This window comes from Phyllobates terribilis, unplaced genomic scaffold (genome assembly GCF_046119375.1).
Source record: "Phyllobates terribilis strain yellow unplaced genomic scaffold, ASM4611937v1 Scaffold_3__8_contigs__length_932513732, whole genome shotgun sequence".
Lineage (NCBI taxonomy): Eukaryota > Metazoa > Chordata > Amphibia > Anura > Dendrobatidae > Phyllobates > Phyllobates terribilis.
Window position 1 is genome coordinate 350,920,632 of NW_027362763.1, and position 21,516 is coordinate 350,942,147.

At 45.3% G+C, this 21,516-nt stretch overlaps 1 protein-coding gene across 8 annotated transcripts in view; it reads right to left on the reverse strand.

Annotated features, from left to right (window-relative positions):
• Positions 1-14,748, reverse strand: part of RUBCN (rubicon autophagy regulator) — a 41,131-nt gene extending 26,383 nt beyond the window's left edge. For 5 of the 8 annotated variants that reach the window (XM_073675235.1, XM_073675238.1, XM_073675236.1 and 2 more), the window contains exons 1-2: positions 14,615-14,748; positions 820-976 (exon numbers count right to left, since the gene is read on the reverse strand). In XM_073675235.1, the coding sequence (XP_073531336.1) occupies positions 820-976; positions 14,615-14,652 (195 nt within the window). In that variant the 5' untranslated portion in view covers positions 14,653-14,748. Of the gene's footprint in view, positions 1-819; positions 977-12,322; positions 12,359-14,614 lie in introns of all 8 variants that reach the window. The other 3 variants (XM_073675240.1, XM_073675239.1, XM_073675234.1) reach the window with 3 other exon arrangements.
• Positions 14,749-21,516: the final 6,768 nt, after the last annotated feature.

The window sequence follows — 21,516 nt, forward strand, 5'->3', positions numbered from 1 at the left end:
ACTGCAGCTGCTAAACCCCTCAGATGCTGCAGTGTACAGCGATCACACCAATTAAAGGGAATCTGTCACCAGGTTTTTGCTACCCCATCTGAGAGCAGCAAGATGAAGGGGCAAAGACCCCAATTCCACTGATGAGTTATTATTGGGCTACTTGCTGCAGTTTTGATAAAATCACAATTCTCTGAATGCCAAACTCGGTATAACCCAGTTCACACCAAAGATTGGCAGCAGTCTGTGTACACTGTGCATAGGCAGAAAGCTGACAATCAGTGGTGGTGCGGGGATATACAGAGTTCTTAAACGTGGAGCACTACATGGCAGTAGGTTTACTAGTCCTCTAGTGGTAATCTGCTGCTGATAAACAGTTTTTTTTTCTTCAAAACTACAGCAAGCAGCCCAGTAAGTGCCGCATCGCTGGAATCAGTCTGTCTCTGTCTCTACATTATTCTGCTCTCAGATTAAGTGGCTAAAACCTGGTTACAAATTCCCTTTAAGTGGTTAGAAAGCTCCCTGTATCACCCCATCTCCCCTTCCATGATGGGAGTATGGCAGCCAGGGACAAAATGTTTCTCTTGGCGTAACCCCATTAAGATTTTGCTGGAGTATAATTTTAAAGCTAGGTTCACACTTGCTCCATTATGGCACAGACACTGAACTCTGGTGTGACTCTAGCCCAACAATGGCAGAGTACTGATCAGTTGTGCACTAGCACACTACAGTAGTTATGGTTATACCTGGCATACCAGATCAGTGCAAGATCTTATTCAGTTAGATAAGATAGCATTATTCCATTATTATGTATAAGGGACGCTATATTACCTGATCACACACAAGACCGTGTTGAAGAATGCTGCTCATGTCTCGGCATAGTCTCTGAAGACCACCATACTTCGACCACACATTTCGGCTGTTGCCCGACACCAGTCCTTCCACTGTGGTTTTCAGATTGTCCAGGAGCCACCAGTGCTCATCCCTGCTGAAGATTGGCACAAACGTGTTTTATCATCATGAGCAAGAACAAAGGAAACAAGCCGAGCTGCACAGGAACCTAGAGAAACCCTGGCTGACCACAGCAAGCAATTTCTGAGCAACTAACTTTTAGCTAAAAATGATCACCCCTCTGGAGGTCTTCTAAAGAACCCACGAGTGTGAAGTTAGGATGAAAATACAAGTGTCAGCTGCTTACTGCATATCTGACATGTAGAAGTCACTGGGTCAAGCGTCTGAGACAAAGGTCTGCAGATATCGGTCAATGGAAATCCAAAACAAGATAGGAATACTCTCACATCCCTGGAGATGGCTTTGGGTTTTTAGGTCTGAAGATAAGGTGAAAACCAAAGTATTGTGTCAAAATACGCAAACAGAAAACGTATGGTCTATTTGTAATGTATTATATATAAGGGAAATAGTAGTGACTTTATTTTGCCTGCCGGTGGGTTTCCAGAAATATCGGCTCTGTTTAGGTCCTTTTTGACCTGCGCTAAGACTCACTGAATAGTGAGGTGGGAAGTCAGTTCCTCTATATTTTTAATTCTAAGGGCAGATGCAGGCGACTGTATTTTTTCTCATCCAAGAGAATCAGGTCAATTATGCAAATCACACTCTGATCAGAGAGTGACCATAGCAGCAAGGTGGCTCAGTGGTTAGCACTGCAGCTTTGCAGCACTGGGTTCAAATCCCACCAAGAACAACATCTGCAAGGAGTTTGTATGTTCTCCCCGTGTCTGTGTGGGTTTCCTCCCACACTCCAAAGACATACTGATAGGGAATGTAGATTGTGAGCCCAATGGGGACAGTGATGATAATGTCTGTAAAGTGCTGCGGAATTAATGGCGATATCATCCGAGTGCAGTCTGATGGTTTCCACGCACTTGTTGACTTGTATGGCTGAGTGGGATATGAATATCGTATCAAACTCAACCATTCTGCGATGCTTTATCCAGACAGGCTCTGTCCAAGGAAAAAAAAAAAAAAGGGACCTGTGCACGGCCCTATAGACTATTACTGGTCCGAGTGCGATCCGATGTTTTGTCGGATCTCACTTGGACCGATAATACTGTCATGTGCACAAGCCCTTAAAGTGACTCTCATAAGAAAACAGAGAAAGTGACTACCAGTCCACACAAAGTACACCATAGCCACTAATGTCGGACGAACCTGCTGGTTTTCGTTGGCTGAGCCAATAGTCTAAGGGTACGTTCCCATGATCTGGAGCCGCTTGTGGCCCAGACACTGCTGGGCAGCCGCAATTTTTTTCTGGTTCACATGCGGACTTCCCTCATTAACGTTAGTCTATGGGAAAAGTACACTAGCGGACTCGGAAGAAAAATTGACATGCTGCGGTCTGGAAAGCGCGCTGCGGTCTGGAAACACACGTTGCATGTCAGTTTCCACAGGTGATCCGCAGACACATAGTGGACATGAGATTTCTAGAAATCCATCCACTATGCTGTAACATCTGGCCGCTGCGGGTTTGACTCTGCATAAAAACACATCTTCAAACCCACAGCGGCTCCTGACCGTGGGCATCCCAATTCTCTCTTGACAGATGATGTAAAGAGAAATGAGGATCTTGTATGTCCGGTTTCGGACTGTTGATCATTCCGTTCTTTAAGGCGCATTCACATGCGTGTCAATGTCTGTGCTGCCTGATTTTCTTCGTACACCACACAAACCCTCTCAGCATTTCCTATTCTGATCCTCAACATCTGATCAGTATAGGACAAGCTTGGAGTTTCTCGGGTCAAGGATTATCACAGATGTGTGAATGGATAAGTGACTCTATGGGTCCCAGTGCAATCAGATAAACAGACTGGACAGTGCTAGGACATTACACACGGATGTATGAATATGCACCTCACAGAACTGAAACCGACGACTTACACATAAATCCACCAGCGTGAATGTTTCTGCCACGACTCTTTACCCTATGTACTGTACAAAGATGCCATACAGTTTTTTCTGGGGGGTGCATTACATAAAAAACTATATGTGGCATCCAGCGACTGCCTGTCATCAGCAGACAATAAAGCCTTATATACGAACATCAGATATTTGTGTAACTCCCCTAGGGTAAGATGGATAGAGCAATGCACACACAATACATATGCACAGCCCTCCCAGCGGCTGACCAGCATAGGTGGGCCCGTACTCATCAGCCATATCGTACCCTTTTTGTAATGTACACTACAGCCCCTTGCTCATAATACATGTGCCTGTCTCATATGTAGCCCCAGGTCCCATGGTTATCTCATGCATGTTTCCTGGATGTTTGCTTCAGTTACTGTATCAATAAGAGAAATGCACACAGCACAAAGTGGTAAGAAAGCAGCGCACCGATGTGCCAAAAAGTGTCCGGCGGTTTTCCCCCAATGCAGCAGTTATGGATCCGCCCTGCCTTCTGTGCTATTCTCCAGCCAGATTAATGAGGCATTAGCACTTCTAGCCTTACACTGTAGGTTTCACCTTGGAAAGTCAGTCAGCCGTGGTGGATGAAAATAGCTTCAGAAGCTAAAAACTAAGCGAACCCAGCGTGCTATGTCGTGCGTGAACTGTAAGCACATTCACAGCCGACTTGTGAGTAATGTTGTATGGCATCACATAGAGAAGATCTTCAGGGTCACACAGAACATTTGGGGCAGCTTGGTCTCTTGGTTTGGCGGCCATCATAATAATATTAGCAAATTCCTCCAATTAGAAATGTAGTATAGTTCTCCTGATTCGCTATGTCTCTTTCCTCACGTGCAGGCATTGCAGGACCTTAGATATCCATGGTTACAACCACTAGCAACTAGCTGTCACTATATCAGTGGACATAACCATGGATACCTAAGGTTCTGCAATGCCTGCACATGAGGAAAGAGACAGTGAATCAGTAAAACTCTTAATACATTTCTAATTGGAGATATTTGCTAATATTATTACACCTACTACATATTGGGATAGGATCTTGGAGATGGGAATACCCCTTTAAAAGTCTGTTAAACAGATTAAATAAAGAGGTACTAACATGATGGCCGCCAAACCAAGAGACCAAGCGGCCCCAAATGTTCTGTGTGACCCTGAAGATCTCCTCTGTGTGATGCCATACAATATTACTCAAGTCGGCTGTGAATGTGCTTACAGTTCATGCACGACATAGCACGCTGGGTTCTCTTAGTTTTTAGCTTCTGAAGCTATTTTCATCCACCACAGCTGACTAAACTTTCCAAGGATCCCCATAGACTTTAATGGCCGATTCTGAGAATAGGACCTGCTACATGTCTCACGGACAGGACACAGAGATCATGTAATAAAACTGATCTGTGAATGGAACAATGAAACAATAGGTATGTGAGCTGTGCGGGAAAAAAAAAGGAGAGTACCAGTGAGTGTCGCACGGATGCGTGAATGCGGTTTTAAAAAGTTTGTTCCCTATCAGACAATGCTCTGCCCTGGCTGCAGTCTGTTAGAAAGTAACATAACTGTACTCGACTTCCCCGAGTCTCCACCGCTGCTCCGGGGTCCGGCAATAGCTGCGGTTTTGACGTCACGTCGATAGCAAGGCAGCCAATCACTGGGTCTGCAGATCTGCCCGTGTAGACAGAACGCTCCCTTCAAAGTCGCTGAGGTCATCGATTGACTGTCGATGTCACGTCAGCGTGGAGGCGGTACCGCACACCGGGAGCAGCGGTGGAGACTTGCTGGCGTGCCCGGAGAAGGCGGATTAAGCGCAGTTTGTTATGCTGCAGCCGGGGCATAAATATTGGCCTTAAAGGGGTTGTTCCCTTTCAGACAGACAGAACAGCACTATGCAGCCACTGTGGTTAAATTAGGTTTTTGTGTGCAATGTGTTTTTTTTTTTACGTATCACTATCTGTATTGAAACTAAAAAATCTTGCAATTTTCAATCTGGCCACTTGGGCTTTTTTACGACTCTTATTTTTTTTAAACAATAAAAAGTAACACATGTACATAGTCTGGATATCACAATTGTGGCTATCTAATGGCATCTAATGAGCCTATGCAAAGATCATTGTGAAGAGGAGGAGCAGGGAGAGCTGTGACATCTATTATGAATGGTGGATCCCGTGTTACCAGCTGCCTACAGGGGAGTGATCAGTCATTAATCCTGCCCCTACTGACAACGAGTCTTGCTGAAAACTTCCTGAAAGGACAAGAAGTATGGCCATGATTCATCAAAGCGTTTATGCTACAATTCTGGCATAAATCGCTTTGAAAAATTGCAAATTTTTCTCGCAACATGGAGTTGTAAAAAAAAAATAAATAAATGTGATTTGGCATTTTCATGTTAGTTGTACCCAACTCTACCTAAGTGTGCGGTGCTGTGATGGGGCAGGGGCGTGACGCCACGGCCCGTATAACTGACTGTAATCCTCGACCAGACTAAGATTTGTAGCGAGGTGGACGAGGAGGTGCACACCACTTCACACATGTCTGATTAATTAGGACGGGTCAGGAGATTCTGACTCCAACACACCTCCTCCTCAAGACTGGAGTGATCACAGCCAGTCATGAGACATCAGGGCCTATGAGTCTAAAAAAGCCCCGATGACTAGGGATGAGCGGACCCGTGGAAGTTCAGGTTTTGTTCTGGTCAGGTACCTTTAGTACAAAGTTTGGTTTGGGTACCAGAACCCTGCTGAAAACAAGACCCGTACTTTGGATCTGAAAAAAAAAAATCTTTCTCTTGCAAGGGACGTCCAGGAGAAGTCCATGCTTGGCGTTTAGCATCGGACACTAACTGTCCAATACAAACCCCAAACTTTTAAGTTCAGGTTCGCTCATGTCTACTGGCGACTGGTGTAAAAATTGCGATCACTAAATCTGTTGGGTTTTTTTAAGTAAAAAGTGATATGAAAAAGAAAAAACACATTGGTAAAAAATAAAAAGTCATATAACACAAAAATCTGATTACACTACAAGTCATTTCTAGACTTAGCCTTATACATTTACCAAAGACGAACTCAATCCTCTCAAAGCAATTCAGCCATACATCCTTAGGCTATGTTCACACACCATGTTTTTTTCAGTGTTTTTTGCTGCAGATCTTTATGCAAAATTTCAGCTGCGTTTTGCAGTACCAGCAAAGTCTATGAGAAACCAGAATTCTCTGTTCACACATCACGGGGTTTTTTCGTTCCGTATTTTGTGCCTTGCATGGTTTTTTGGAAAATAGAGCAAGTCACTTCTTTCAGCGTTTTTTCAGCCTAAATGCCCCTGAAGATAAAGCTATGTTACATAGGGCTGTGGAGTCAGAGTCCATTTTGGTGCAGTCGGAATCGGAGTTGGAATCAAATGGACCGACTCCTAAAATATATAATAAATTGGGTACAGTAGTTCAATGCAGTTTGTGGGGAATATTTTTTTTCATAAGAATTTGGGAAAGTTATGAAATGTCCTATAAATGTCTGTCCTATTCCTGATCTAAGGGTCTAGACTTTTAGCGGAGATGAATCTGTGCTACAGTAAATTTATCACTTACACATGAGCCATATATGAGGGAGGTGGAGTCGGAGGTTTGGCTTACTGACTCCACAGCCCTGATTCACACACGTTGTGTTTTTTTCTGCTGCAAATCTGCTGCTAACTTTTCTCTGACAGGAAAAAAGCTGCGTTAAAAACACAGGTTTTGGTGCGTTTTTGCGGCGTATTTTTGACCACCCATTACTTCCTATGGGTGAAAAAACACTGCAAATAAGCAGCAAAAACAAAGGTATGTTTTCTGCTGAAAGAAGTGACATGCTCTATTTTCCAAATACGCAAGCAAGGCAGAAAATACGCAGCAAACAAAAAACAACGTGTGTGAACAGAGAATTCTGGTTTCTCATAGACTTTGCTGCAAGACGCAGCTGAAAACTTACATAAAAATCTGCTGCAAAATACGCAGCAAAACACAACATGTGTGAACATAGCCTAAGAGTGATTGCACAAGCTGCTTCTTCCTAGAAATGTCCAAAACTACTAACTATGCCCAAAGGCATATTTAGAGCTTTTTCAGACATGTTACGAAGTGCACCCTCCTGAAAAAGATGTCACGTTCAAGTCCCAAGATGAGCATTCGGAGACTTTTTGATGTTGCAGATTTTTTTCAGCATTTCTGTAACTATCACGTAAATTAGATTACTTGCGTTTTTTTCACGTTTTTTTGTCTCTTGTTGGTTTGTCATGTTTTAAATAAAGCTGCTTTGTTTTTGATACTTCCTGGTATTTGGCTTATTGATGCAGTCATGTGCGGATTACATGTGTTTTGAGTGGACATCTGCAGCAGAATCGCATTAAGAAGGCATGTGCGTGCTTTTTTACCTGAGGATTTTCCGCATCTAATGTAAGTCTATGGTAAAAATTCACACATAAAATTTTATATACCCGCAAGAGAAAGTGACGTGTTGTGGATTTTATACAAGCACCTCAGGTGAGTTTATGCTGCGTAAAAAAAAAAAAAGCACAGCGGGTATGAGACTTCTAATACTTTCGCATCAAATACTGAACATGGGAACCTAACCTAAGAGTTTTCGAGGAGGATTTCAGAAATTTCCATAAAAAGCTACTCAAAAAAAATCCTGATCCATCCTGAAGCAGTAAAAAGAAGTAACAAAAAGCTACACATGTGCACAGCAATGTCATTTTTACATTGTGGTGCATTATGATCAGTTTGTGTCAGAGCTGGGAAAAGTGTGGCCTGTGGGTCACCTCCGGCCCTCTGGCTGTTCCAGTGTGGCCCGCAGACCAAGACAGCTGAAGGATTGAAAACAGTGGCCCATGGGTCACACCATGCCCTCGCCCATTCGCCGGCTCTGCCTACTTCCCAATATCACCACTAACCGCTTCCTCCTTCTTCCACCAATCAGCGTGCGAGACAGCGGACACCATGACGTTATTACATTGCATCTACTGCGTGGAAAGTCAGTGCGCCAGAGAGAGGAGCAGAGCACTGGGAGAATAGGAGCGAGGTGAGTATGTGTTGTTTTGGGTGTTTTTTTCATACGTGTATGGGATGTTTGCATGTACACAGGGAGGCCACGTGGGGGAGCTCACACGCTACACAGGGAGGCCACGTGGGGGAGCTCACACGCTACACAGGGAGGCCACGTGGGGGAGCTCACACGCTACACAGGGAGGCCACGTGGGGGAGCTCACACGCTACACAGGGAGGCCACGTGGGGGAGCTCACACGCTACACAGGGAGGCCACGTGGGGGAGCTCACACGCTACACAGGGAGGCCACGTGGGGGAGCTCACACGCTACACAGGGAGGCCACGTGGGGGAGCTCACACGCTACACAGGGAGGCCACGTGGGGGAGCTCACACGCTACACAGGGAGGCCACGTGGGGGAGCTCACACGCTACACAGGGAGGCCACGTGGGGGAGCTCACACGCTACACAGGGAGGCCACGTGGGGGAGCTCACACGCTACACAGGGAGGCCACGTGGGGGAGCTCACACGCTACACAGGGAGGCCACGTGGGGGAGCTCATACATAGTAACATAGTCTTCCTTCAACCTTAAAAACTAAGTCCATCTAGTTCAACCCATAGCCTAACATGTTGATCCAGAGGAAGGCAATGCCTGGATCAACGCCCTATCAAGGAATCTAGTATTTATAACCTGTAATATTATACTTTTCAAGAAAGGCATCCACTCATTACAACATCATGCGGCAGAGAGTTCCATAGTCTCACTGCTCTTACAGTAAAGAATCCGCGTCTGTGATTATGATTAAACCTTCTTTCCTCCAGACGTAGAAGATGCCCCCTTGTCCCCGTCTCAGGCCTCAGAGTAAAAAGATCAGTAGAAAGGTCTTTGTACATAGTAATAAGATCACCCCTTAGGGCCCCGTCACACTAAGCGATGCAGCAGCGATCCCGACAACGATACGACCTGTCAGGGATCGTTGCTGCATCGCTAATACATCGCTGGTGAGCTGTCAAACAGGCAGGCTCACCAGCGATCAGGGGAGCAGCGACATCGTGGAAAGAATCGTTCCACGATGTCCTGCTCCCGTCACCAGCCTGCTGCAAGCAGGAGCAGGCTGGTAACTATGGTAAACATCGGGTTACTAAGTGCGCGTGTGCCCCTAGTAACCCGCTGTTTACCATGGATACCACTCTGCTACGGTGCGAGGGAGCCTCCGCGCACCGTAGCAGAGTGGTATCCATGGTAAACAGCGGGTTACTAAGTGCGTGCGTGCCCCTAGTAACCCGCTGTTTACCATAGTTACCAGCCAGATCGTTGGTCCCGCTGGTCACACACAGCGATGTGTGCTGGCCAGCGGGAGGCCAACGACCAAAAAATGGTCCAGGACACTTTGCAACGATCAGCGACCTCACAGCAGGGGCCTGATTGTTGCAAAGTGTCACACACAGCGACATCGCTGGTGAGGTCGCTGGTGAGTCACCAAAACCGTGACTCAGCAGCGATATCGCTATGTGAGACGGGGGCTTAAGCCTTCGTTTTTCCAAAGTAAATAACCCAAGTGTAATAACCTGTCTTGGTATTGCAGACCCCCCAGTCCTCTAATAACCTTGGTCGCTCTTCTCTGCACCCGCTCTAGTTCAGCTATGTCTTTCTTATACACCGGAGACCAGAACTGTACACAGTATTCTAAGTGTGGTCGCACTAATGACTTGTATAGAGGTAAAATTATGTTCTCCTCATGAGCTTCTTTTAATGCATCCCATTATTTTATTTGCCTTTGCAGCAGCAGCCTGACACTGGCCACTAAACTTGAGCTTGTCGTCCACCAATACACCCAGGTCTTTTTCAGTTACAGTTTTGCCCAGTGTTTTACAATTAAGCATATAATTATACATTTTATTTCCTCTGCCCAAGTGCATTACCTTACATTTATCCCCATTAAAGCTCATTTGCCATTTATCAGCCCAAGCTTCTAGTTTACATACGGTACACAGGGAGGCCATGTGGGGGAGCTCATAGTGTATGTGGAGGTCTCATGTATATAGGGGGGTATTTGCAGTCTCAATCGGTATATAGGGGATATCAGCATACTTAATTCTGCTCAATATTAAGTGATAATAATAGTAAATAATCATAGTTAATATTAATATTGAGCACAGATACTTTCAGCCTATTGGTTTGGCCCTCCACAATGTTCACGGTCTCTCATGTGGCCCCTCGGGGAAATGAATTGCCCACGCTTGCTTTATGTGGTGGTTGCTCTTTTTCTGGAGGAATCCGCTGAAAAGATAGTGTACACACACCCTAAATATAGGCTAATACTGGCAAATCGCAATCAGGTGACGTGTGCGCACCGCTAGTCAGGACAGTCTGCATATAACGTGGCAGCAGGATAACAGCCTGCTCCAGCATTATGACATATCTGCCCATTCCCAGATCTATTACAGAAATGTCGCCTGCTTATAGGAAGCACTATCTGTATATTATGCCACAGGAATCTGTAATGTCACCCTCAGAAGAGCACAGCAGTACATGGCAGAGAGCGATGGCCGTGACACAGGGAGCAAAGGTTGTTGTGTCTGGATTTCTTATCTGTGACATAGCTTTTACAGCCTGGCTTATCAGGCCAAGGAGACCTCATTACACATCATTCTCAGGACTGGAGACACTGGCTTCTATTTATATAGTATGTTCACAGGACATCCCATCATGGATGACCTACACAGTGGTAATAAGGCCGCTCCCATATCTGCGCATCATACACTGCTATGGAGGTTCTGGCAGATGACTAATAGTGTGTAATGTCTTACTATGTAGTAAATAGGAGCTGTGTGCACACTTCTGTATAACTCATCACACAGAATTAATGGATGTGTCACACTGAGCTTAATATAGGCCACAAGTCCTCAGAGAGGAGATGCTGCTCACAGTGGGACTGTCCCTAGGACTTAGAGGGGTTGTCCAGTGAACTCAAGTTATCAGCTAGCCACAGGATAGATGATAAATGTTTGATTGAGGGGGGGGGGGTCCGACTGGGCACTGCAGCAGTCAGAAGAGCAGGTAGTTTTATCCCTGTAAGGCCACGTTCACACACGTTCAGTCTTTTACCCCAGTATTTGTAAGCCAAAACCAGGAGCGGAACAATCAGAGGAAAAGAACAATAGAAACACGTCACCACTTCTGTATTTATCACCACCCTTACAATTACTGAGGTAAAAAACTTACCAAATTCTCAACATGTGCATGTGGCCTTACTGTTACATTCCTGGTTTTAGTTTGCAAATACTGAGGTAAAAAAACTCACCAAATACTCAACTTGTGCACATGGCCTTAAAAAAATTGGTCATCTGCACTGCCCCATTGAATAACATTGGTCTGAGTGCTGTTCATTTTGTTCACAGATAGCACTCGGACCGAAAATACGATCATGTACACGAACCTTGACAGTACGTGCATTGCACACTGTTAGGCTGTGTGCATACATTGAATATTTGGTGAGTTTTTCACCTCAGTATTTGTAAGCGAAAACCAGGAGTGGGACAGTCAGAGGAAAAGTATAATAGAATCACGTCACCACTTCTGTATTTATCACCCACTCCTGGTTTTGGCTTACAAATACTGAGGTAAAAAACCCGCCAAATACTGAACATGGCCTAAGGCTACGCTGCCACAGCGAGCTTTTGACGTTGCAGAATTTTTGCACATAATGTTAAAGTTTTGCTACTTGTGTGTTTTTCATTGCTTTTGTGTCTGTGTATTTTTAACATGCTTTTTTATCGCATTTTTCACTCTCCGGTTATTGTTTCTTGTTGGTCTGTCATGCGTTAAATAAAGTTGTTTTATTTTTTATACTTCCTGGAATTTGACAAAACTTTATAGATACAGTCATATGCAGGTTACATGTGTTTTTGGTGCATTTCTGCTGCGGAAATGGACTAAAAGCGCATGTGTGGTTTTTTCCTGCATCTTCTGCAAGTCTATGGGGAAAACCTGCACAGAACACAGTGGACCCACAAGAGAAGTTGACATGCTGCGGATTTGAAACCCGCACTGCAGGTCAGTTTACGCTGAGTAACAAAAGCAGTGGGCCTGAGGTTTCTGTACATCCCATCCACTCTGCTGAAACGGTTTATACTGTTGTATTTTTGCTGCGTTTTTGATGCAGGAAAAATATATCATGTCAGAAACGCACCCAAAGCTTATCATATGAACGTAGCCCAACAAAATGAAGCAGAGCTGGTCAGACGCCCACGTCACTCCTATCATCAGTTCTGTGCGGATTATATGTGTTTTATTGAGTCTCTGCTGTGGAAATGCAATGAAAACTCATGCTTTTTATTTGCAGATTTTTCTCATCTTATTAGAGACTACGGGGAAAATACATAAATAAAACGTATATTTACCTGCAAGAGAAATGGACATGCAGCGTAGATCAGTTTCTGCAGCGTAAAAACAAAGCTCAGTGATCAGATTTCTATTCATCTCTACATTTTACTGCATCTTAATAATCTACTTTTTTTTTTCTTCTTGAACACACTGGGAAAAACTCACCAAATACTCATGTTACCTTTTAAATACCTATGCAGAGGATTTGGGGCTTTGCATCAGTTCATTGGAACAGTGAGACAAAAAAAGCACCCAATCAGTACATCATTTAACCCTGAAAACTTCCTCTGGCAGAGTTTGCCAGTCTCATTGCTCTAACAGTAAAGTATCCTGCCTACATTGGCGCAGAAACCTCCTAGTTAGCAGATTTCCAATACGATTGCACTGCTTTTAGGATGAATTCACAGGATTCAGATTTCGGTACAGAAATCTTTGCATTTGTCCTGTTTATCTGAAAGATATAAAAAAAAAATACCAGTCTGAGAGCGCAGCAAACCTGCCCTGGAGTGGAGTAACGAATAACCATATTGCATTTTTGACTGCACTAGACACATAAGCAAAAGCTACCGCTATATGTTAGCCAGCATGACAGTGGCAATCATCACACAGGCTGCAACAGTACATGGTTTTTTTTACTACACACCGTAGGACGGGTTACAGCAGTCTGCACTGCTATCCCAGGTCTATAGACTGACACATCCACTCCAGGACAGAGGCTCAAACACTCAGCTTCTGAAGAGTTATACAAATGAATAACAAATAAATCTAGCAAGAAGTCATTATATAACTCCGAGATTATGACCAACCAACTACTGAGTGATGTACAATAAAAGATGCCAAACCCACAAAGTGCGGGTGTGACCTACTTAGAAAAGGCAGCATGACGTGAGGAATGTCACCCATCCAGCCATCACTCTGGTACCGCAATAACCATATGGGGATGGGGGAAATCCGCAAGTCCCCCTAGGTAATAGCTGAGGTTGATCAGTATAGGGGAACATTGGATGAAACCTACTACAGATTCTTCACGGTGGAGATTCTGCAGAAGAAAAATTGTGCAGCTTTTGATGCAGAAATGTGAATTTGAAGCTACAGTCACCATACACCATGCAGGAGGCAAGATCCACACTGCAGGTCCATAATCCACAGTGCTGGCGCAGTGATACACAGCGGACGTTCCTTACAGAATACCCAGATGTAAAATCTGCAACACATCCAACCGTGCGGCCATAGGTGTAGATCCACAGAGTGCCTTACTGTCGGTATTAAAGGGGTTGTCTCATCTTGGGAAAAGTGCTAGCAAAACTACCAACAATTTAGCCCTTATTACAAATCCTCTCAGGTCTCTAGAATAGAGCAATTTTTAACTCCATAGTTCACTGCTCGTTGCCCTAGTTACCAGCCACCATGCAGCTTATCAAAAGTGGCCATAGGAGCACAACAGAAACAACCTCTGCTTTAGAGCTTGTAAGCGCTGCTCCGACACATCAGTGACCCTGTGCTCTCGTGACGGTGCAGAGGCAAAGCTACCTCTGCTGGCAGCTCAGTGGGGCGCACAGTTCAGTCCAGTGGAATGACCATGCCACCGGTCCGAGCCGAAGAAAGAAGATTAGACCACCACTTTAAAGGAGTTGCCCAGCCACATGATATTGATCACCAATCTTTAGGGTAACTCATCAACATCAAATCGGTGAGGGTCTGACATCTGAACCCCCCCCAATACCAGCTGATTGTGGGAGTGCAGGGGGTCAGCCCCAACCATCTGATATTGACGGGGGACAGTTCTGTGCATTTTAATCGTCTATGACAGATCTTCTAATACCGGGTTGGCACAGAGCGGCCGCTGACACCATCCAGCCATGGTCATGTGATCCACAGAACTAATAATGAAACCTACTGACTTCCACCAATGCGTCCATTGTTCTGATGGGAAAAATGTAAAAACTACTGGAAAAATGACAAACACAATGTGTCCAGTCTTCTATCATTATTATGGCACGGTGCCCCATATCTACCTGCACTCCCAGATCTGCCGAGCGCCAGTAACCCCCAATTTATCAGTGACTCCATACATGTCAATGATCCCCTCATATCAGTGCCCCCACCCCATCTGTCACTGACCCCCACCTCTGATAGATCCCCTCATATCACTGACCCCCACCTCTCTGTAACCCCTCATTTATCAGCGACTCTGTACATGTCAGTGATCCCGACCCCCATCTGTCACTGACCCCCCTCTGATTGACCCCCTCATCTATCAGCACCCCGCAGCTCGGCTATGCCCCCCACAGTCAGGTGCAGTGCCTCACCCCGCGGGTACTTCTCGGTGCAGGCCGCCACTCTCCATGTCCGTGCCCGGTGCAGACACTTTCCATCTCACACCTCAAAACACAAACCAGCCCTACCCAAGCCACGCCCACACCACTCGTGCGTCCTACTTCCGGCAAACATGAAGACTACAAGTACCATGAGCCACCACTGAAGAAGCGTGTGTGGTGCACATGTCGGCCAGCAGGGGGCGCCTGCGTGCTCGCATTCCCTGAGCTGAGACGGCGGGGATGGGACATAATAACGTCTCGTGTCCTCTCCTCTAGGGTCTCCATGGAGATTGGAGCCGATCACCCGGCGCCGTGCGGAGCTGAGACGGAACCTGGTGCTGGACCGGTGCCCAGTTCCTGTTCCCAGTATTCCTATACAGGGGAAGGGGCTCTGGAGTTCAGCTGCTTCCATTGTCACCTCCGACAGTTCTGTGGCCCATGGTGGTGCTCAGAAGAGATTACTCACATAGGAGAGTCACATTGTAATAAATCTAGCCATAAGACCTCTACTGGTCACCTCCACACATGGCTCCCAGTCACTGCAGCGCGCCCCAACATGTCTGCCACCTACCATTGTGACTCGGTGCCCCCATTATGTCAGCTTTGGCAGTGTTCACTGTTGAGACGCATTCAGTATTGAGACCACGGCCCCACTATCAGTATTTGGTCAGTATTCGGTCAGTATTTTTTCTCAGGAGTGGGAACCAAAACCAGGAGTGGGTGATAAATGCAGAGTTGGTGACTTGTTTCTATTATACCTTTTCTCTGATTGTTCCTCACCTGGTTTCGGCTTCCACTCCTGAGAAAAAATACTGACCGAATACTGATAGTGGGGCCGTGGCCTGAGGCTGAAAAAATTGTCTTCCCAAACCGCGGGCAGCAGGAATCAGACCCTGCAGGAGTACAGCCAGGCATGCGCCTCTGAACACCAGAGCATAATATGGGGAAGCGGCCCAGAGCTGGAGACCAGACTAGTCCAGCGTGGCCCCCGGTGACTGACATGTCTCCCCTGATGTACACACATGGTAGAGACCTGTCAGCAAGAGCGGGGCCACGCTGGACTAGTCTCATCACTAGTTATAGGTCAGATCTGCAAAATATTTTTTCTCTGAAACACCGGAGTATTCCAGAGAGACAAATACCTGGCTGCAACTGTGCAGGATCTGGTTCATGCTGCTTGTGATACATACTGATTAATACCATCAGGCTTTTATTATTAGCTGTAGTGCTGCACCTTGTTATTGGCTTTTTTGCTTTTTTCTTTAAAGACTTTATTTTCTGAGATACTTATATTGGTGCTCACAGATTCCTAATTAGAACAGAATGACTGGAGGTGTGAAGGATTGTACTTACATGTTTGGCCAGACCACAGTGCACCGAGCAGCCGGACTTATTTTGAACAGTAAGGCCATGTTCCCACATTCAGTATTTGATAGCTTTTTACCTCAGTATTATAAGCCAAAACCAGGAGTGGAACAGTCAGAGGAAAAGTATAATAGAAACACGTCACCACTTCTGTATTTATCACCCACTCCTGGTTTTGGCTCACAGATACTGAGGTAAAAAACTCAATGTGTGCACGTGGCCTTATTCTGTGCTGACAGACATTTGGTGCATCATGGCGGGGCCAAACATTTTTTAACTACACTTTCCCACCTACTTGTTTTCCCTCTATCTCCACCCTTGTCTGGCTCTATCAAGACAGAGCTGTCAATTAAAGAAGAGGAGGGTGGAGATAGTGGGAAAACAAGCAGATATAAAATAACAAAACTGGTCCTCACCTTCCCTGGGTGCAGCACTCGTTCTTCGCCCCTGCTCCAGTCCCGGTGTTTTGACTACAGCAGTGTCCTCCGGTCCACACAGCACATCACTGCTCTAGTCAGTCTCTGAGCTCTGTGTTCATGCACTGAGGCCGACAGTAATGATGCTGGATAAAGTGGTGCCGCACACTGTTGACAGCACATCGACACTATCGTTAAAGAACCGGGATCGGAGCAGCAGCGGTGAGGGCCCGACGCCCTGATGTGCAGCTCTCGGCAGTGACGGGTACACGTTACATGCAGCTATGCAGTTCACAGTTATATCCGTCTGCTATTGTTGGAGCTACTGGGGGTTGAACCAATCTGGTATTGCTAAATTATCCAAGAGGTAGGTCAACAATATTGTATGACCAGAAGACCTCTTTAACAGAATTTCCTACGATAATGCTTAAAGTTATGGTAAATCAGAGTTTTTTACCTCACAGATCACACCACAAAATAAAATGCCAAAAAATGTTACTTTTCTTCCAGCACTTTACCTTTATAATGTGAATCATACACATGTAATCTGTATAAGCAGAAGGGAGTAAGCGGCTACCAGACACCTGTGGCAACAGCTTATCTCCGCTAGGACGAAAAGGGTCAGGTATTGAAGTAGATGCCCACAACATAGATATGGATGACTGATCCTTAAAGAGTTATTCCCATCTTCATAGATGGGTATTGTTGGATAGTGGTTGTAAAAACAAGTACTTTTGCAATTTTGTTAAAATTTGCAGCCGTTCTTGCGATATTTATGCACCACTCCAGCGTTTTTTTTATTGCAGCGTTGGAGTGGTGCCACTAACGTAAGATCCCTGCACCTAGTATTATACTCACCACCCGCCGTCTTCAGCTTTTCCTAGCGCTGCTCCAGTCCTGCACCTCCATCTTGTGACCCCAAATTCTGACTTTCTTCTGGTCAGTCAGACGTAATGGTCAGAACTTAGCTCTCAATGCAAATCTATGAAAGCCAGAATGAGGGTCTCATAGACTTGCATTGAAAAGTGACCTCCGGCTCACCCAGCAAACACTGGAGCTGCCGACCAGTATTGGTAATCCAAAACCAGGCGTGGGTGATAAATACAGAAGTGGGAACGTATTTCTATTACACTTTTCCTCGGATTGTTCCACTCCTGGTTTTCGCTTACACATACTGATGTAAAAAACTCACCAAATACTGAATGTGGCCTAAATCTAGGTGCAGGGGCCTTACATTACTAGCACCACTCCAGCACTGCAATAAAAAACCCGCTGGAGTGGTGCTTTAACGATTATGTGCAGCTCATTGCCCTGGAGACCGACCAATGCTATTCTCTAGCTCGTAAACACTGCTCTGAAACTGACCAGGATAACGGCATGCTCCAGTCATCCTAACCATATTCAAAACAGTACTTACAAACTCCATAAAGAAAGTTTGTAAGCACTGTGCATGTTTGGCCAACAAATATGGTCGTTGGTGTTGCAACGAGCTATATAGAAAAGTGTTAATATCTCAAAAAATGTTATTACAGGGAACACCTATCACCAGCAAAAATGCTATTAACCTGCTTAATTTGCAGGTTAATAGCGTCACTAACCTGCCCAGTGCCTGCACGTAGTCTAATGCTGCAGGGAGAAAATTAACTTTATTGCTGGTGGCAGAATTCAGTTTAAGGCTATGTGCCCACGATGCAGAAATGAAGCGGAAAATTTCTGCATGTCCTTGCCTGGAAAAACGCATGCGGAATTTCACACGCGTTTTTCGCACGTTTTTGAGGCGTTTTGGACATGCGGATTTGCCATGCGTTTTTCTAATGCATTGAAGAAGGCAATTCCGCATGCGTAAACGCACAAATAATGGACATGCTGCAGATTTTTTCGACACTACAAAAACGCTGCGGAAAATTCCGCAGCATGGGCATTGAACTTGCGGAATGTCATTGGGGATCATGGGGCACGGATTACCAAGCGTTTAAGGCTATGTGCCCACGTTGCATTTATGAAGCAGAAAATTTCTGCTTCATTTCTGCAAGTCCTCTCCCGGAAAAACGCATGCGGAATTCCGCACGCGTTTATCGCGCATTTTTCGCGCGTTTATCACGCGTTTTCCTCATGCGGAATTGCCTTGCGTTTTTTATGCATTGGACAAAGGCAATTCTGCATGCGGAAACGCAAAATTAAATGACATGCTGCGGATTTTTGAACGCAGCATAAACGCTGCGGAAAAATCCGCAGCATGGGCATTGACATTGCGGAATGCCATTGGGGACCATGGGGTGCGGATATACATGCGTTTTTCAAGCGTTTACGCTGCGGAAATTCCGCAGCATATACGCTTGAAAAATGCTACGTGGGCACACAGCCTTACAAGCATTTACGCTGCGCAAATTCCGCAGCAAAAACGCTTGAAAAACGCATCGTGGGCACAGGAGCAGTGCAGGTTCATTCACTGCTTTGAGTATACAGAGTGGTGGCTGTAAGCGCACCCCCGGCCCTGACTGACGCTCCCTCTGCATTGGGGCCGGCCATCAGTCAGGGCCAGGGGCGCAGTTACAGCAGCCACTCTGTATACTCAGAGCAGTGACTGAACCAGCGCCGTCCTTGTGACTGAAACCGAATGCTGCCAGGGAAAATAAAGTCAATTTTCTCCCCGCAGCGTTAGGCTACGTGCACGTTAGTAACCTACAGATTAACTCCATATCTGCAGGTAAACCCCTTTACCACCTTGGACGTATGAGTACATCCCAGGTCTCCTCCCCCTGTTTGGTGCGGGCTCCGGCACTGAGCCCACATCTTTTCCAGCACATGACAGCTGATCTGTTCAGCTGTCATGTGCCCCTAAACAGCCGCGGGTGGAATCACGATCCACCTGCAGCTGTTAACATGTTAAATTCTACTGTCAAACTCCGACAGCGGCATTTAACATGGCCACGCCGGAAGCGTGTCATAAGACCCACCCATCGGCGCCCGTCACTTGGTCACAGGTGGGTTAGCTTGACAACCCGGTGTCTGTAGGGGACTCCTGTGGCACCACCCAGCGGTTGGTGTTCATACCAGATGAGCACTTTTGTTACACATAGAGCTGGAGCTATGCTATGTGTAACACAAGCGATCAAATGATTGCAGCTTCTAGTCTCCCATGGAGACTATTGAAGAATGTGAAAAGTAAAAAAAAATGTTATTAAAATAATTAAAAAAAACTAAAAGTTTAAATCAACCCCCTTTTGCCCCATTCTAAATAAAACAATTAAAAAAAAATAAAAAATACACATATTTGGTATCACCAGGTTCAGAATCGCCCGATCTATCAATATAAAAAAAAAAGAGTTATCCTATCGGTAAGTGGCGTAACAAGAAAAAAAATTAAAGTGCCAGAATTATGTTTTTTTGGTCACCGCAACATAGCAATAAAATGCAATAACGGGCGATCAAAACATCGGATCTACCCCAAAATGGTATAAATAAAAACGTCAGCTCGGCGCGCAAAAAATAAGCCCTCACCCAGCCCCAGATCCTGGAAAATGGTGTCATTTTTTTTTTTAAGAAAACTTTGGATTTTTTTTTCATCACTTAAATAAAAAGAACCTATACATGTTTGGTGTCTACGAACTCGTAATGACCTGGACAATCATAATGGCAGATCAGTTTTAGCATTCAGTGAACGTGGTAAAAAAAAAACTATTGTGGACTAGCAATTTCACCGCATGTGGAATCTATAGGCCATTTATGGTTCATCCAGTCATTATGCCATATGTACAGTACAGACCAAAAGTTTGGACACACCTTCTCATTTAAAGATTTTTCTGTTCTTTCATGACTATGAAAATTGTACAGTCACACTGAAGGCATCAAAACTATGAGTTAACACATGTGGAATTATATACTTAACAAAGTGTGAAACAACTGAAAATATGTCTTATATTCTAGGTTCTTCAAAGTAGCCACCTTTTGCTTTGATGACTGCTTTGCACACTCTTGGCATTCTCTTGATGAGCTTCAAGAGGTAGTCGCCGGAAATGGTCTTCCAACAATCTTGAAGGAGTTCCCAGAGATGCTTAGCACTTGTTGGCCCTTTTGCCTTCACTCTGCGGTCCAGCTCACCCCAAACCATCTCGATTGGGTTCAGGTCTGGTGACTGTGGAGGCCAGGTCATCTGGCGTAGCACCCCATCACTCTCCTTCTTGGTCAAATAGCCCTTACACAGCCTGGAGGTGTGTTTGGGGTCATTGTCCTGTTGAAAAATAAATGATAGTCCAACTAAATGCAAACCGGATGGAATAGCATGCCGCTGCAAGATGCTGTGGTAGCAATGCTGGTTCAATATGCCTTCAATTTTGAATACATCCCCAACAGTGTCACCAGCAAAGCACCCCCACACCATCACACCTCCTCCTCCATGCTTCACGGTGGGAACCAGGCATGTAGAGGCCATCCGTTTACCTTTTCTGCGTCGCACAAAGACTCAGTGGTTGAAACCAAAGAACTCAAATTTGGACTCATCAGACCAAAGCACAGATTTCCACTGGTCTAATGTCCATTCCTTGTGTTCTTTAGCCCAAACAAGTCTTTTCTGCTTGTTGCCTGTCCTTAGCAGTGGTTTCCTAGCAGCTATTTTACCATGAAGGCCTGCTGCACAAAGTCTCCTCTTAACAGTTGTTGAAGAGATGTGTCTGCTGCTAGTACTCTGTGTGGCATTGACCTGGTCTCTAATCTGAGCTGCTGTTAACCTGCGATTTCTGAGGATGGTGACTCGGATAAACTTATCCTCAGAAGCAGAGGTGACTCTTGGTCTTCCTTTCCTGGGGCGGTCCTCATGTGAGCCAGTTTCTTTGTAGCGCTTGATGGTTTTTGCAACTGCACTTGGGGACACTTTCAAAGTTTTCCGAATTTTTCGGACTGACTGACCTTCATTTCTTAAAGAAATGATGGCCACTCATTTTTCTTTACTTAGCTGCTTTTTTCTTGCCATAATACAAATTATAACAGTCTATTCAGTAGGACTATCAGCTGTGTATCGACCATACTTCTTCACAGCACAACTGATGGTCCCAACCCCATTTATAAGGCAAGAAATCCCACTTATTAAACCTGACAGGGCACACCTGTGAAGTG